This window comes from Enhydra lutris, unplaced genomic scaffold, assembly GCF_002288905.1.
Source record: "Enhydra lutris kenyoni isolate GAN:26980312 unplaced genomic scaffold, ASM228890v2 scaffoldscaffold32, whole genome shotgun sequence".
NCBI classification, from domain to species: domain Eukaryota; kingdom Metazoa; phylum Chordata; class Mammalia; order Carnivora; family Mustelidae; genus Enhydra; species Enhydra lutris.
Window position 1 is genome coordinate 546,191 of NW_019154116.1, and position 16,856 is coordinate 563,046.

At 61.3% G+C, this 16,856-nt stretch overlaps 1 protein-coding gene across 1 annotated transcript; it reads left to right on the forward strand.

Annotated features, from left to right (window-relative positions):
* Nucleotides 1-172: 172 nt before the first annotated feature.
* LOC111153439 (thyroid hormone receptor interactor 13) lies at nucleotides 173-16,146 on the forward strand. The gene is made up of 13 exons (XM_022512458.1): nucleotides 173-355; nucleotides 927-1,092; nucleotides 2,512-2,641; nucleotides 3,596-3,651; nucleotides 4,375-4,465; nucleotides 5,605-5,677; nucleotides 8,382-8,445; nucleotides 9,218-9,304; nucleotides 9,545-9,651; nucleotides 11,577-11,730; nucleotides 13,652-13,764; nucleotides 14,815-14,884; nucleotides 15,255-16,146. Exons 1-13 carry the CDS (start codon nucleotides 264-266, stop codon nucleotides 15,348-15,350), a joined length of 1,299 nt encoding a protein of 432 aa, XP_022368166.1. The 5' UTR covers nucleotides 173-263; the 3' UTR covers nucleotides 15,351-16,146.
* Nucleotides 16,147-16,856: the final 710 nt, after the last annotated feature.

Consider the following 16,856-nt stretch of genomic DNA (forward strand, 5'->3'; position numbering starts at 1 on the left):
GCCGCACCGCGCCGGAAGCAGGAGCCGCGGCCGGAAGTCGCCCCGGCCGGAAGTCGCCTCACCCCGCCGCGCCGGCGCGCAGCGCTTCCGGGTCAGGGGGCGGAGCGCGGCACTTTCGAGCGCGGGCGGGCGAGCGGGAGCGGAAGGCGGGGTCGGCCCGGGCGGAGGCAGGGGCGGCGGCAGCGGCGGCGGCGCGGGGCGCGAGGAGGCGGCGGCGGCCACGCTCCGGCCGGGTTCCCGCGGCTCCCGGCGGCGGCGGCGCCATGGACGAGGCCGTGGGCGACCTGAAGCAGGCGCTGCCGTGCGTGGCCGAGGCGCCGACCGTGCACGTGGAGGTGCACCAGCGCGGCGGCAGGTGAGCGCCGGGGCGGGGGCCGGTGGCCGCGGCGGCTCGCCACGCCCGACGGGAGCCGCGGGGGGAGACCCTCCCGGAGCTGCCTGCCTCTGGGGCACGGTCCGGGTCGCCGAGGGTCGCAGGGAGGAGGGAGCCGGGGTCCCAGGGCCAGCGAGGGTCCTGGAAGTCTCCGTGCCGCCCTGAGAGCCTCAGGGTTTCCCTAGGAGCGTCCCAGGCCTCGGACTCCTGCGCCAGGACCTCCCGGGCTCTGTGTGTGGGGGGGGGGGGTTGTCCTTCCGCTCAGGGTCGTCAGAGTCCGGGTGCCGGCCCACCGTCCCCGCCCGGTCCCCAGTCCATTTCCGGTCCTGAGTGTCCGTCTGCTGTCCCCATGTCCCCACCGGGTCCCGGCACCGTGGGTGCTGACTCAGCCTCCAGGCCTGGTCCCGGGCACTGGGAGAGCTGACCCACCTTCTGGTCAGCTGGCGGAGCGGGCGCCATTGCTGCGGCGCGGTCTCGGGGCAGCGCGACTCGAGCAGCTCGGGCTGCAGTCCCGCGCCCAGCTGAGCATTGGTCTTCCCGTCCGCTGTCCCAGCACCGCGAAGAAGGAAGACATAAAGCAGAGCGTCCGGAAGCTGCTCAACAGACATAACATCGTGTTTGGAGACTACACGTGGACCGAGTTCGACGAGCCTTTTCTGACCAGGAACGTGCAGTCCGTGGCGATCGTTGACACGGAGTTGAAGGCGAAAGACCCACAGGTACTGGTCCACCGAGCGGAGGGCTCCTGGCTGGCTCTGTCCGTGGCCTGCGCGGTCTTGATCTCGGGTTCCTGGGTGTGTTCGCGCCGCACGTCGGGAGCAGACTTTACCTCCGAGAACGCGCGGAAGCGAAGACGCATCTTGGACGTGTGCCCGCTGCTCTGCCGGTCTGTGGTCGGAAACGGGCCGGCTTGCCTGTCGGCTTGTCAGACGGGCAGCGGCTCTAGGAAAGGCCAGGGGCTGCGAGTAGACGCGCCCGCGTCAGGACGCCTGCGGCAGTTGGGGGACGGAGGGAAGCAGAGGCCGGCTGCAGGCAGTGGGGTGGTGGGCTCTGCTGCTGAGAGGCCCCTGCCCGCTCCCCGCTCTTGAGGTCGGCGACTGTCTGGCGTGCTCCGGGAGCGGAGGGCCATAGAGGCAGGGGGTGCGGCTGCAGAGAGGGGCTTTCCTTCTGGGGGTCCTCCTCTGGCCCACCCTGTGGACTGCCTCGCCACCAGCTCTGTGTGACAGGGTGGGTTCGTCGGGGTGTTTCTGTCCCTTTGAGAACAACCCCAGTGTCTGTCTCGGGACATGCATCACCGGCGTCTCCGTGGTTCGTGTCTCATAAAGAGCCCGTCTGGAAGAATTGCTCCGGCACTGAAATTGTGCGTGCGGGGTGGCCCCTCCATTCATACGCGGGGACTAGCGCTGGTGGCCTGGTCCGCTTTGTCGGTCCCACCTGGTTTTGGCCAGCCTGAAGGGAGCACAAGAGCTTTCCGCAGACGGAGGCAGCACGGGTTAACCAGAACCATCAGACATCTTAACGCTCTCCACTGGGACTCTGCAGGTTCCCCTGGGAGAATGCTAAGCGCAATTCTGTAACTTTATGAAGTTACGTGAGTGGTGGTTTACGTGCGTCGTTACTAGCTGGTGGTTTGGGATACGTCAGTCATCCGTCGGTCAGGCTCTGGCTACGGGAGCGCTCCGTCCGCTCCGTCCGCCCCGTGCGGCAGGGCTGTGGGAAAGCGCGTGCGAGGTCCCTGTCTGCGAGCGGAAAACGTTTCCGAGCCCTGCTGACGGGACGCCGCGCTCAGAGACCTCTGCGGGCCGATACGGGTGGCACGTCCTCGACCAAAACGTGGGTGAGGTCGGACGTGGGGGCTTTGGCGTTCTTCGTTCTGTGTTTTTTGTATTTTCCAACAAGCATGTGACTCCCGTGATTACACATAAGAAAGTCCTTTCTCGGGTAGAGAGGGGGGTGTTTGAGAAAGTGCTGACCCTAAACCTGAGCACCATAGATTTTTGTACCTGGTCTAGGAACTGGTTTCTGACGTGCGTGTTTGATCGTTGTTTTTGGATGTTACCGTCTAACTTTGATGGCTCGAGTCAGGGCGAGTTGTTTGCAGTTTGTGGGGATCTATTTGGTGTCCCTTCTCGCCGCAGCCCATCGATCTGTGCGCCTGCGCAGTCGCGCTGCACGTCTTCCAGCTGAACGAGGGCGGCCCCAGCAGTGAGACTCTGGAGGAGGAGACGGAGAACATCACTGCGGCAAGCCACTGGGTCCTGCCTGCAGGTGTGTGACCGCGAGGGCGGGCGGGCCACACCCGACACACAAGGGCAGACGTGGGCATGCGGCCCGGGCTCTCCACGTCCGTTAGCTGAGGACTTTGTGTTGGTCCATCTGTCTGGAGGCTTTCAGCATGTCTCGTTTCCTGTGAGGTGGAAAGCGGGTCGCAGAAGAGGGACGTGGAGATCCCCGCTGTAAGACTGCGTTCCTTCAGGCAGGGCCCTCTAAGATGGTGCTAACTGAGAAAAAGAAGAAAGTGTTCTTTCCTGCCCCGCGGATCACCAGCTGGGCCACTCCTTCCTCCTGCCTTTTCTTTGCTTCTCCAAGGACTTGGCCATGTTCTAGCAGGCAGAGTCCTGGGGTGAAGCCAGTCCTTGGGGCTGCGTCTGAGGTCCTGACAGCTGGTCTAGACCTTTCGCTGCCCTGCCCAAGTGCTGGCCGGCGGGGTGAGTGGTGGGTCTGGGTCTGTGCTCGTGGCAGAAGCGTGGGTCCACAAAAGGTAATTACGTGGTAGCGTGACAAGAAACTGTCTCTGTACCTCATTTAATTATCTGTCGAAAGTTACGTGACTGGCAATTACTCAGCATCTTTAATTTTAAAAACTCAAATCCAGGACGCCTGGGTGGCTCAGTGGGTTAAGCCTCTGCCTTCGGCTCAGGTCATGATCTCAGGGTCCTGGGATCGAGCCCCGCATCGGGCTCTCTGCTCAGCGGGGAGCCTGCTTCCACCTCTCTCTCTGCCTGCCTCTCTGCCGACCTGTGATCTCTGTCAAATAAATTAAAAAAAATTTAGAAGAATTCCAACATTAAGAAAAAATTTAAAAATTTAGCTTGACTGTAATGAGAGTCTGAGCCGGCCACGTGTGGAACAGTGGACAGTGTCAGTGGCTCAGAGCAGGCCTCCGGGGCCAGTGTAATGCCTGTTTTCCTAAAATCAGGTTTCTGTTTTATTCTCTCCCAGCTGAATTCCACGGGCTTTGGGACAGCCTGGTATATGATGTGGAAGTCAAATCTCATGTAAGTTGTGTGTGCTATTTTCTAAGAGGGCCGCTTGTTGGAGGTGGGACCCACCGTACTGTCTTCTCCAGCATCTCGGAGCCCTCGGACTCAAATAGGCTTTGGGAACTCGGGCCAGCAGCAGCCCGTGTCCTGCATACCAGTCCTCTAGGGTTGCTCCCCAGCAGAGCTGGTCCCTGGGGGGAGAAAGGTGCCCGGTGTGAGACAAGTGTGATTGGACTGTGCTCTTAGGAACCCATCAGGCCTGGAGAGGCAGGGCCGGGGGGCAGATGGAGCAGGCGGACATGTCTGAGCAAGCGCCAGCTCGTCGGAACCCTCTTCGAGGGGAAGGGTCCTGCGTGCTGCGGGGGACCCTGGAGGCCCACCCTGCAGCCCCCCAGGCTGCGAGAACAGTCGTGGCCGCTGTCCGGGGCCCCAGTGCTGCCACTTGCCCCCCGCTGTGCTGTCCCCGAGGCACGAGACACTTAGCACATGCCAAGTCTCGTCCTTTTGTATGATCCTGATACTTTTAGGGAGAGGCCCTCGTGTCGCCCTTTATTTTTGGTTAAACGGTAGTAGCGGCCAGCCTGTCCTCACACTGTGAGTTTCTTAGGCGTCCGTCAACTGCTGAGGGCAGCTTCTGAGGGGCCAATGCTCCTCCTCGGGCACGAGCTCCAGCAGCGTCTCCGCGGGGGGCCGCTGCCCCATCAGCACCGGTGACTGCATCCGCCTGTCTTCTCGCAGCTCCTGGATTACGTGACGACGACCCTGCTGTTCTCAGACAAGAACGTCGACAGCAACCTCATCGCCTGGAACCGGGTGGTGCTGCTGCACGGTAAGGCGCAGGGGGTCATTCCTTAAACAACACAGACGTGAACGGGGGCCTCTGTACGTGCCCACCGGCCTTCGAGAACTCACGTTGTGTTCTGATGCAGCCGGAGCTGTCCTAGAGGGTCCCCCCTGGGAAGCCGGTACAGCTCGCCTTGCGCTTGGCCCTTCACTTGGCCACCCCCAGTCGCCGCCCGGTGACTTCTCTACGTTATCCTCCAACTTGTCAAGTAACTGCCTAATGCCCACAGGTTCCTACAAGCCTTGAGGGGGAAACCACCTCGCGCTTCTCTGTAGCATCTTTGGAGCAAAGCGCGACAACCGTGCTCTGTTGCATCGTCTCCAAAGAAAGCCTAGGCTTGTCCTTAATGTCACCGGTCAGAAGGCAGTCGAGGGAGCCCCGCAGTGAAGCGGGGTGCAAAGTAGTTAGCTCCTTCCCTGGTTCTGCTGTAGGCCGCCGTGCCCCCGAGCAGCAGCAGACCTGCTCCGCACACCGCCGTCCTCCGTTCTGGGTAGGCGACCGTAGTGTTCAACCGGCGGAATAGCACGTTTTCTCCGCCGCCGCGGTTACGTGCTGCTGTTGTTTTCATTATCGAGAGCGTGCACAGAAAGTCGGAGCGAAGGTGCCTGCGTGTCCGGACAGACGCGGGAGGTCTGTGCGTTGGTGGAGTCAGCCGCCGCCAGGCTCTGTGCTGAATGGCCCACGGGGCAGGGGCCCCCACCTGTTGCCGTCCTGGTGTAGCGTGGGCCGTGGGGAAGTGACTGTCGTGAGAGCTGTTGGACCTCTCGCAAGGTCCCAGTGGGTCTTGTAGAGGACCTGTGGGGACGGCGAGGGTGTTGGTGCCGACCAGGAGATAGAGCGCTCGCTCGGGATGCCGAGGGGACCCCCGTGCCGGGAGGTGATGCTGTGTCGGGGGCGTGGGAGTGGAGACCAGACGAGGAGAAAAAGGGAAAGACCCGCGAAGCGTGTTGCTCGTGCTGGCCGGCATTCGCGCCGCGGGGGGACCTCGTCAGTCCGCAGCGCTCGGGGACCCGTGTCTGTTGCGCCGAGTCCTGCTGCCTGCCTTGTGTGCCAGCCGGAGCGCGCGGCCTGTTTGAAGACACCTGTTGGCACGCCGGCTTAACACGTTCTCGGTTCTGTTGCAGGTCCTCCGGGAACTGGGAAGACCTCCCTGTGTAAAGCCTTAGCCCAGAAGCTGACCATTAGGCTCTCGAGCAGGTAACGTCTGATAATCCGAGGAGGGAGAGCGGCAGGACCGATGGCTTCTCGTTTACGGCCCAGAGGTGTTTTACTTTCTCGCGATTTCCTTTGGCTCCGTACAGAGTCGCTGTGCTCCGAGTCAGGTGACGCACCGGCTCCGTGCCCAGCCGTGCCGAGTTAGGGGCTCAGTCTTCTTGAGCTGGTGGCACTTGCTTCACAGTGAGCACGTGGTCTTTCTGGTGACGCGTTTCTGCTCTCGGGGACGGGACGCTTGGATGCTGCTTGTGCTGTCTCTCCCGGAGCTCGGGCTGGCTCCTCGCGTTAGACACCACCTGGCTGGTGCTTCAGCCTCCCCCACCCCCACTTTCTGAGGACCCGTTTACGTGCACATTCGATTTCCTGATGCTCCACGGGCCACTGATCGTGCTTTTTGGTCTTTCCAGGTCTAGAACCTGAATTCTAAAAATTTTTCTGTTCCATTTTGAGCCGTTTTCCGAAATATCTAATCTTTTTTTTTTTTTAAGATTGTATTTGGCAGAGAGACACAGCGAGAGAGAGAACATAAGCAGGGGGAGGGGGGCGGGAAGAGCAGGCTCCCACCAAGCAGGGAGCCCCGCGTGGGGCTCGATCCCAGGACCATGGCTTGAGCCCAAGGCAGACGTCCAACGACTGAGCCACCCAGGCGCCCCTTTAATCTGCTTTTAATTCTGTCCAGGAGCATCTTCTTTCCGAGAGTTTATTTTTCTCCTCTGAAGGTTCCGCTTGCTTCCTTTTATCCTTTCCCGTTCTCCGACGCCTTGCGCTTGCTGAGGCGCTCCAGCCGGCGAGCAGCCGTGGTGTCTCCTTCTTCCCTGCTGGTCCCCTCGCCGTCGTCCGTTCCGAGTCTGCGGCTGGCGGCTCTCCTGCCTCGGGGTCCGCTTTGGCTTCTGGTCCGGTCAGCGAAGCTCCGACTGAATGCAGACCTTGTTTCTGTTGGCTGGCCTTCTGCTGGGCATTCCCGCGACCCGGCGCGATTTCAAGCCTTGCTGGAGAGGAGTCTACACTGAAGGTGGAAGTGAGGCCCTTCCGGGATCTCCATGGAGCGCCCCAGTCAGAGCGGGTCCCATCCAGCTTGGCCGTTGGGAACGTGAACTTCCCAGCTGCGAACACCTGGAACCGTGCGGCTCACGGCTCCCCAGCCTCATGGGATTTCCGTTTTGTCACGTGCCTGAGTGTTCAGGAAAGACCCAGAAGGACCCTGAGATGGTTGCTGGAGTTTTCTTCCTGCGTCTCCGCGTCCCCTAGAGCTTACCTGCAGCCTCCACTGCCTCAGGCTCCTTGAACTCGGGCCTCTGGGTCCAAGTTGGCGTAGTGGCTACACATGTGTTGGGAGTTGTGGTTGGCAGGGACCGCAGGCAGAGAGCACAAGCAGCTGTAGGGCTCCGTCACATCCCATGTGGGGTGACAGTCGTCCGTGCCTGCCGGCCAGTCCCTTCCAAACGCCGTTGTGATTTTTGTCTCATTTTCTGGTCGATGCGGAGGGTTACTCGCGCTCGTTGCTCAGTGCAACTTCAGAGGAGAGACTCCGTGAGGCCCACATTACTCTGTCGCGCTGCTTCTCAGACGCGTCCCCTGGGGGCTTTTACGTTGGGAAATTGCTGTGTGTCTGCGCCCTCGTCCGTGCTTGGCAGGGGGCTTGTCCGGTCCTCCTGAGTGCACCGCGTTTTAAAGATCTCGGGGCGGTTTCCTAAGATAGCGGAGGCTGAACGTGTTACTACAAGAAGCACCGCTCTCTAAAGCACGTCTGAAAACGCGCGTTTAGTTTTTGGCTTAGAAGTTGTGAAAAGGATGGGGCGCCTGGGTGGCTCAGTGGGTTAAAGCCTCCGCCTTCGGCTCAGGTCATGATCCCAGAGTCCTGGGATCGAGCCCCACATCGGGCTCTCTGCTCGGCAGGGAGCCTGCTTCCCTATCTCTCCCTCTGCCTGCCTCTGCCTATTGTGATCTCTGTCTGTCAAATAAAAAAAAAACTTTAAAAAAATAAAATAATAATAATAAAAAAAAAGAAGTTGTGAAAAGGAACCTTAGTGAGCCTTCGGTGCTCATCTCGTCAGAAGGCTTTAGAATTAAACTAATATTCGACCCGATCTTGATTTCGTTAGCTTGTCTCTCCCCTTCCCTCTTTCGGAAAAAGAATTAGCAAACAGAAAGCCAAGTGTAATGGTTTGAGCGTGATGATTTTCCTCGTGCGGACTCCCGTGTGCACAGGTTTCCGGCCACGTGTGCTGAGCTTGCCTTGGGGGCTCAGGATGTCGCTGTGTGCTGGGAAACATTGTCCCGCTCATGGCGGTTTTAGAGAAGGAGGAGAGCATGTTCGGCTCCATCCAAGACTCACGACGAGTACGATTTGTCTTGCCCGCCTCGTGGCTGCTGGTGATTCTTCTCACCGCGTTAGGGCTGTGGATTACGGGTAGGTTAGAAGTGAGGGAGTTTACTCTCGCTCTGATCCAAATGAAGATGTTATCCAGAAGCCTGCGTTCGCTTCGCTCGGGACCCCCAGCTGCACGCCAGTAGGTTTTCATAATTACTTGAGCCCTCGCGTCATCTCGAGGTGACTCAGGATTACCAGGAGCCCCGCTAGGTAGCGCGACTTAACCAGTGAGGGGGCCGTGCTGGAGAAGGAGCGGCTGCCCCAGGGGTACCCGATTTGTGAACCGACTGTCCTAACTCTGTTTTCTCCTCCCAGGTACCGGTACGGCCAGCTGATTGAAATAAACAGCCACAGTCTCTTTTCCAAGTGGTTCTCGGAAGTAAGTGTCGGCGTGCCTTCTGCCACGCAGGCTCGCCAGCCGTGCGGGTGGACACGGCCCCCTGTACGGGCCAACTTTCTCCTCCGAGAACGTGGGAAATAGGTACCACGTGACAGCGTGGCTGACTTCAGGGTCAGAGGGAAGTTCTGGAGCTAAGTGTTTCCCTGGGAATAGTGTGAGGCCTGAGAGGGTCCTCAGCTGGTCACAGCCATACTTTGAGGTGGGACAGACACTCAGCTCTAGCAAGGGCCACAGCCTCCACTGAGCACGCCCTCGGGGCCCTGAGCCTCTTTGCTGTCTTAGAATCGCGCCGCTCGGCCCCGGTGACATTGTAGGTGCCCCTCCGCACGGAATGCTGCCTGGGCCACTGTGTCAGGAGATCTGTCCGGTGGGCAGTGAGCCAGGACAGGGAGCACTCGTAAGGCACATGCCTGCTGGCTGTGTGTTTGCGTCTGACCTGTCTTGTTCCCGGTCATGGGACGGCAGGGAAGAGTAAGGAGGAAGTACGCCAAGTGGGAGATGCCTGTGCCAGGCGGCCCGGAGCAGAGCCAGTGCGGGCTCAGGCGCGCTGTCCCTGCGCGTGGAGCAGGGCAAGGTGGCATGTGGGTCAGCCTCCTCCCATGTGGCTCTGGCGTCCGGGGTTCAGGGTTTCTCCTGGGGCTGTCTGGAGACGGTGGGCCCAGACTGTGGCTGGGCGGGGACCGCAGGTGCGTGTGAGCACCAGGCAGCCTGATGAGCGCAAGCCGCCACCAGAGGGGTGTTCTGCTTCCAGAGCGGCAAGCTGGTAACGAAGATGTTCCAGAAGATTCAGGACTTGATCGACGACAAGGACGCCCTGGTGTTTGTGCTGATTGACGAGGTACGTGCATGTGGCCGTCACACCTGTGACTGAAGCAAATCCCAGCCCTGGCTCAGCCCGGCCTCCACCCAGCCCCAGTCCCGCCACGCGCTCGCCCTCGGCCTCCCGTGCGACCGGCTTCTGGCTCCGTGGGGTCACACACACCCCTTCACTTGCTCCCCGCGGGCTCGGTCGGTGCGGCTGCTGGCGGCCCGTGGGGCCAGGCGCTGCCCTGTGCCACCTGTTGTCCCACCCCCACAGGTGGAGAGCCTCACGGCTGCACGCAACGCCTGCAGGGCCGGCACCGAGCCTTCGGACGCCATACGCGTGGTCAATGCCGTCCTGACCCAGATCGACCAGATCAAGAGGTAATGCTGACTCGGGGCCTCGCGTGAGAAGCTGCTCGAGGGTGGGAGGCGCCTGCACACTAGACCTTCCTTCCGGCTCCTCTGACTGGAAGCTCGGCTGCCGCCACGTCCGCTCTGCCTCGGCCAGCCTGGGGCCGTGTGTGTGCCCGCCGCGACCTGGAGCGGTTCAGGACTTTGAGCCACTGAAGTCGTAGCGCAGAACCTGCTTGTGCTGGAGACTCCGTGCCGCGGAGAAGCGCGGGACGGAGTGAAACTCGCCCGCGCAAGCTCGTTGGCACTGAGGGGCTGCGACGGGCGGGTGCGCGTCGCCTGCCACCCTTCGTGGGGCCGGACTCCCTGTGGCACAGCCCAGCCTTGCAGGTCCGGAGCCTGTGGTCGGTGTAGCCTAGGCTGGTCCCGCCTGGAGGAGTGACTCCTAGTAAGCGGACTCCCAAGGAAGCAGTGCGCAGACCAGAGCCCCTCTGTGTCCTCTGCAGTGTTGCGCCGGCCGCTCCGCGCTCACAGCTCCCACAGTCCTGGGTGCTGTTCTGCACCGAGGGTGCTGGGCCCCAGCACAGCGCTCGGAAGGGAGCTTGCTGCATGCGGACTCGCGGGGAACTGAATTCGCTAAGGGCCGTTCCCCCAAGCCTTTGGTGTAGTTTCACCACCGAGAGGCTCTGACTTCTCCGGACGCGGCTCTCGGGGCTGGCTGGGGGGGCTGCTTCCTCCCACCCTGCTGCCGGCCCTGCCCGTGCTCCTCCTCCCGGCTTCTGCTCCTGTGCCTTCACCGGCGGGCCGTGCTCCCTCCGGAGTTTTCTACAGCATCTGACCCTCCACGCCCAGACCACCTCAGTTTCTGCCGCCGGCCTCTCCTCTCCTCTCCTCTCTTCGGGCAGCCTGGGCAGCCCGTGCCTGGCCTTCTCCCCTCCTCTGTTGCTCACCCACCCGAGGCCTGCGGGACCACCTGGACCAGGTGTCCAGCACCCCCCAGAGCAGTCGCTCAGCTCCGAAGCCCCCATTTCCAGGGTTCCTGCTGCAGGGACGGCTTCGTCATAAAACCACTGCTCGAGCCCAACCCCTTCCTGTTGCCAGCAGCTGTGGGCTCAGGAGGGGAGGGAGACACGTGGGCCTCTGGTTTCCCTCGTGCTTTCCTGTCCCCCTTCACGCTCCCTGTCCAGGCTCCTCAAGATGGCCTTTCCAGGCCTGCCTTTGTGTGGCTCTGATGCCCTGGGCTCCTAAGACCCCTGCACTCCCCACCCCTCCATGGCTCACTCCTGCTCACCCTGTGCTGTGCACCTATTGCCAGACACCAGGTGAAACCTGGCCCTTCCAGGGGTTCCCCCGGCCAGGTAGCTTCCTGCGGCCTGTGTGTGTGCCCACCACGGGCCCTGGGGGAGCCCTGCTGCATCCCAACCCCTGAACCCCCTGGGCTGGGAAGCGTGCTCCCCAGGGTGCCTTGGGCCTGCTCTGTGCTGGTGCACGTCAGTGAGCAGCAAGGCAGCCCCGTGCTCTCGCACAGAGCTTAGAAGCTAAAGGGGAGAGCACCTGGTGACCGGGATCAGCAGTTTAGCTCCGCAGCGCACGGGGGTGTGAGAGCCGCGTGCAGAGCAGTCACCGGGGCCGCCCTGGCAGGCTGATGCGGCCATCGGGACTCTGCACGCGCGTCAGAGTTACACTGCGCCACGGTTGAGGGAGGGGAGGGAACAAGGAAGTGGGAGTCTAGGAGAACTTTCTGGAAGGCTGAGGAGCACAGGGTCGGCTTGGTGCACCGTGTTGCAGTCAGGAGAGCCTGGTGGGAGTTGGGGATCCCACAGGCACTCAGGTGCGAGCCTCGGAAGACCCTGTAGCCGGCTAGGACGCTGGCCGAACGCCAGAAGCTTCACAGGACAGAGCGCGAGGGAGTCACTGAGGCAGTTGGGGGCTGACCCGCGCTCTTCTGTTTTTAGGCACTGCAATGTGGTGATTCTGACCACTTCCAACATCACGGAGCGGATCGACGTGGCCTTCGTGGACAGGGCTGACATCAGGCAGTACATCGGGCCGCCCTCTGCGGCAGCCATCTTCAAAATCTACCTGTCCTGCTTGGAGGAACTGATGAAGGTGCTGGGTGTCTCCTCACACCTCTCGCCGCCGAGTCTTCTTGGTTTTGCCCTCCCTGGCGCAGCTCAGGGTAGCTCACTGCGGCCTGGAGGGCCCCGAGTGTGGCGCTTCGGTCTCTGGCCGGAAGCTGCAGCTGTTGCTGGTGGGCGGAGCTGTTAGTTGAAACTGTGGCTGCCGACTCAGTGTTCTTGTGCTTTTGGCACAAAACGGTAATCGTGACCATTTGGTCTACCGACCTGCAAGGGATGAGTGCGGCTGCAGTAGCCTGCCGGCGTGTGCTGGTCCACAGGGAGACCTCCTGACTGGAGGGCGCGTTCACAGGGAGGTCATCCAGGCCGGAGGTCGCAGCTCACGGGGAGACCTGACGGGTGGTCGTCGTTGGCAGGGAGGTCGTCGGGGCTGGAGCTCCTAGTTGCTAGGAAGTTCATCCTGAGGAGGTGGTCGTTTACAGGGTGTCGTTGGCTACAGTGTTAATGTCCCTTTGGTCCTGTTTTCTGAGAGCAGCCGTGAGCACGCTAACACTCAGTCAATCTCGTGTGAACGAGTTCAGCAGGGATGGGCCACGTGCCCGGGGGCTAGGAGCTCTGGCATGGGCACAGCGAGCTCAAGGCAGACGGTACCTGCTGCGGGGTTCACGCTCCTCACACCGTGGAGTCTGGGAATTGTGCAGGGGGTGAGCCGGCCGGCAGGCGGGACGTGCGTGGTGGTGGTGGTGCTGGTGTCTCTGTAGCCGGGAGGTGAGGGTGGGCTTTCCCGCTGCCTGGCCTCGCGGAGGATGCCCTGATGCCCTCAGCGAGGATGCCACAGCTTGTGACGGGGGTGGGAGAGCTGGTCGTGGCGGCTGCATCCCATCCTGCTGTTCGGTGGCGTGGAGCTTTGACGCGGGGTCCCGAGAGAACTCCTGAAAGCGTCACTGCTGAGAAGTCAGGGTGATGGGATCCTCCCGGCGGTCGTGCTCACACTGGGCCTTGCATCCAGGAGACGTTCTCACCTTTAGCCAAACATAACAGACTTTTTCTGGGAGCTCGGCGTGTGGGGTGGGGGTGTTTCTTAGGTGGTTTACAGGAAATTCAGATGTCCGATGACGTAGTGGAGATCTGGCCAGTCCTGACGGCTGTCGCTCGTGACTGGCCCGCTCCCTGTCAGGACCTGGCAGTTCTGGCGTGCGCCTGGGTGGCCTGTGTCGCTGGGAGGGGTTGGGGGCAGTCGCAGGGAGTCTGAGGGACTGTCCCTAGAGCTGAGAATCCTCCCACACAAACCCTGTATTTTAAATTTACCCACAGCCTTCACCACACCTCCGGAATGTACAGAGAAAGCCAATTGTCGTTTGTGTTCTTTCCTGGTTTCTGAGTCGAAAGAGTTCACGCTCGAAGTCATTTGGTAGCGGTCACTGAGCACCCTGACCTGTGAACGCGGCCCCTTGGCAGAGTGTCCCACGTGCAGACACGGGGCCTGGGCAGGAACTCAGGGCCCAGATCCAGCCTCGGGCTGTGCCGTTGCCCCACACAACAGCCTGATCTTAAAAACATCCAGCGGAGACTGTCCTTGAGAGGCAGGCCGAGTCCCAGTTCCTGGGTCCGACTCTGCCCCACGGGGCTGTGCTGAACCCCTGAAACCCATCACCAGCCTCAGCCCTTCCACAGCCCCCCTCCCCTTCCTGACACGTGAAGACACATCCTGACCGAGAACACGGAGAGGCCGGGTCGCGGCCCGTCTCTGAGATGTGTTTTGCCGTTTGCGTTCTCACCTGCGTTGGAGGGAGCAGGGGCACGCGTATGAGCGAGAGGGAGCGGCCTGTGTCCGGGCCTTCTGGGCCTGCGTCTCTGTGAGCGGGAATATGGCTGCCCACCCTCTGGGGACTGTCGCTGTGGCTGACGGCGTGCACGTGGGCCCGGCACTGATGCCCTGTCTCCGTCCCCAGTGCCAGATCATTTACCCTCGCCAGCAGCTGCTGACCCTCCGGGAGCTGGAGATGATCGGCTTCATCGAAAACAACGTGTCGAAGTTGAGCCTCCTTTTGAGTGAAATTTCAAGGTGTGAGTTGACTTCGTGTCTGTAACCAGAGAAGCGCGTCTCGCGGTGATGGGCGGTTGTAGCCGACTGTGCGGCCTGGGCTAGCGGTGCGGGTCGCAGGACAGGGAATTGGTTCTGGAGGCGTGTGTCGCATACGTGCCGGAGGGCTTCCAGGGCCCTCCGCCACCCCGGCCCCGGGTTCCTGGCCAGAGGGTGGGGGGCAGCTGCCCTCCCAGAGGCGGCTTTAGAAAACAGAAAACCGTGCTGTGCTTCTCTCTGAAAAGACAAGACATTCGCATTAAGGCAGTCTTGACACACTGGTGACTCCTTAAATGGTCTTTGTTCGCGTTGCACAGACGTGCAGGAGGAAAACGTGGAAGCTTCTGTCTGAGTGCCGACCTCGGAGTGCTATGCTTGGGGCTCCGGGGAGTAACGCAGAGCGCAGGGCTCCTGGCCCCGGGCGGCAGGAGGGCAGCCCCGGCACCGTGGGGACAGCCGCTGGCGTGCAGGAGCCACAGCCCGCAGCACCGTCGCCTCTCAGATGGCGTGGGTGCCCAGGAGCGTGAGGAGGGAGGTGGGGAGATGGAACAGAGCCTCCAAAGTCAGAATTTGGGTAACTGGGAGAGGGACGCGGATCGCCACGGTGCCGTGTGTGCAGGGCTCCCCGGCCGGGTCTGACCGCAGAGGCCAGCGGGTGGCAGGCCGTCTCCAGGTGGCATCTGACCGGAGGCTTTGAACCTCATTCTGCAGCTGTGAGGCTCGTGGAAGGTCTTGAACCTTCCGGATAGCCTGAAGAACAGGTTATTTTTTGGATAATCTGCTGAAGAGGTTTAAACTGGTTGAGATGGGCAGGGAGGCCGCTCAGACACGGACACGGAAACTGACGCGGACCAGCCCGGTCCCTGGGGAGCCGCGCTGCAGGCCACGTGCCCGCCATGCCGTGTGCGCTCCGAGGCCGGGGTTGCACTAGGAGGCCACTGAGGACTGGGGGAGACCAGCCGCAAGGGAGGGGACACTCAGAGATGAGGGAAACTGGCCTGAAACTGTCCCCAAACGCGGCTCTGTTCACAGGAAGAGTGAGGGTCTCAGCGGCCGCGTCCTAAGAAAACTCCCTTTTCTGGCTCACGCGCTGTTTGTCCAGGTGAGTCCCCGCAGCTTCCCCGCCTCCCGCACGCCGCTGTCCCCACCACCTCTCTGTGGGACAGGCTGTGGCCTCACTGGGAGCCACACAGAATGTGGCTGGGAACCCGATTTGTCTCCATGCCTAAGTGGTGGGCTCCTGGGTAGGAGGAGGACTCGGCCCGCTGGGGCCTCACACAGCCCCCAGGGCTCATGGAGAGCCCACCCCGCGCCCTCCCCGGCCCCCCCGAGGCTGCTCGTACACAGCAGCCCCTCAGCGGCGCCCCGCTTGCCCTGTGCTGGGGCCGCGCCCCTGCTGCTGTCCAGTGCGGGGGTGCTGCCAGTGGCCCCACCGAAGCCAGGACAGCCCACGTGCCCGTGTGTCATTCCAGGCCCCCACCGTCACCATCGAGGGCTTCCTGCAGGCCCTGTCCCTGGCGGTGGACAAGCAGTTTGAAGAGAGGAAGAAGCTCTCGTCTTGCATTTGAGCTGAGCCCTCCGCCCGCGGCGTTCTGAGCACGACCAGCGAGCGACGCGTCCTCTCAGAGCAGCGGCACCGGCCCTGGTCTAAGGGCCGGAAGCCCGCGAGGCTAAGTGGTGTTCCACAAAGTGTGCTGTGTTTATGTGTCACTTCCACGGTTGGGAAGGATGGTAATTGGCGTTCTGTCCAGTAAAGACCTGTCCCGATGTGCTCATTCCGTCCTGTGTCTGGTCCGTTGGGCAGAAAATGCTGACAAACGTTTGAAAAGGGCAATGACCGTAGGCAATTCAGAAACAAAAGGAAAACCTTATCGCCTTAAATAACAACGTAGCCCTGGCATTAAGAACGTCGGCCTCGCTGAAGACAGAGGCAGCTTCCTGACCTGACCGTGTTTTGCGGGGCGCTGCACACGCTTCAGAGGCCAATGACTAAAGAAATCCTGTCTCTATGTGCTAGAAACGGAGAAAGAAATTCCAGGTAGAACACTTTTCCCAATAATCGGTCGCGGTGCTATTTGTGAGAAAGGTGCAGCCTCAGCGTCCGGGTGACCGCGGGCCACCGCCCTGGCATCCGCCACAGGCCCCAGCACGTAGCACTCATACCTGTCGTTTTGTTCCTTCAGCGAGGTTCCTGTGGTGCGGGTGTGTGGTCACGGTGGCCATGGACACTGGCTGATGGCTGGGTCTCGTGGGTTGTATTTGGGCTGTTGCTAAGCTTTGATGTTCGTGGTTTATATACGTTTTTCAGGAACACGTTATCTTTTGTTACAGAACTTCTTAAGTATTAAAACTTCTCCCGGAGAATTTTCTCGTTCTGATTCTCTTATCCCTCCCCAGTGCTCTGAATTTCATTGAAACGTTATTCATACGGTTATTTAGCTTTTAGCCTGTTTCAGGCTCTCGGGCGTAAGAACGACTGTCCTGTTGGGTGGGAATGACACCGAGAGCCGGATTCGGAACCTGGACCCACTCCTGTTGGAGACCAGAGCCTGAGTCTGTGGTTTCCCTGAAACCCTGCAGTGGGGGGTAGAAGTGGAGTCTGCAGGCACCAGGGTCGGGAGAAGAGGGGTGCACCACGCTCGGGACTGGGGGACCCTGAGACAACTTCATCTCGTGAGTTTGCTACTGAAATGCCGGATATCCAGGTGCCTAGATGGAAGGAAGGGGCGGGGACCAGGCTGGTGCCGACGGGTGGAAAAACAGGGTGAGGGAGACAGGCAGGGGAGGAGAAGCCTAGAGGGACAGACTAGGTGGGGGTGTGGCCCTAGAGCCAGGCCCTGCGGGCGAAGGACAAGCTCTAAGGGTGGGGAAGTCCACCGGACCAAGACCCATTTCCCAGGAAGTGGGGTTGCTGGGGGCCTCTGCTGTGTTGCCCGTGGGCCACTAGAGGGCAGCGCTGTCCCGTGCAGTGGGACAGCCCCCCACCCCCCTGGGGGGCAGACCTAGTGCTTAGCAGAGGCGGTCAACCCTGCCAGGCCCGGTGGCCCCTCCCTCGACCTCCTCGTGCGCCCCGT

What these genes read in the sequence shown, in the direction of transcription:
- LOC111153439 (XM_022512458.1), top strand. Translation starts at nt 264, where the DNA reads ATGGACGAGGCCGTGGGCGACCTGAAGCAGGCGCTGCCGTGCGTGGCC. An exon ending in ACCATTAGGCTCTCGAGCAG is followed by an intron (nt 5,678 to 8,381) that starts GTAACGTCTGAT and finishes TTCTCCTCCCAG; the next exon opens with GTACCGGTACGGCCAGCTGA. An exon ending in GCTTGGAGGAACTGATGAAG is followed by an intron (nt 11,731 to 13,651) that starts GTGCTGGGTGTC and finishes CTCCGTCCCCAG; the next exon opens with TGCCAGATCATTTACCCTCG.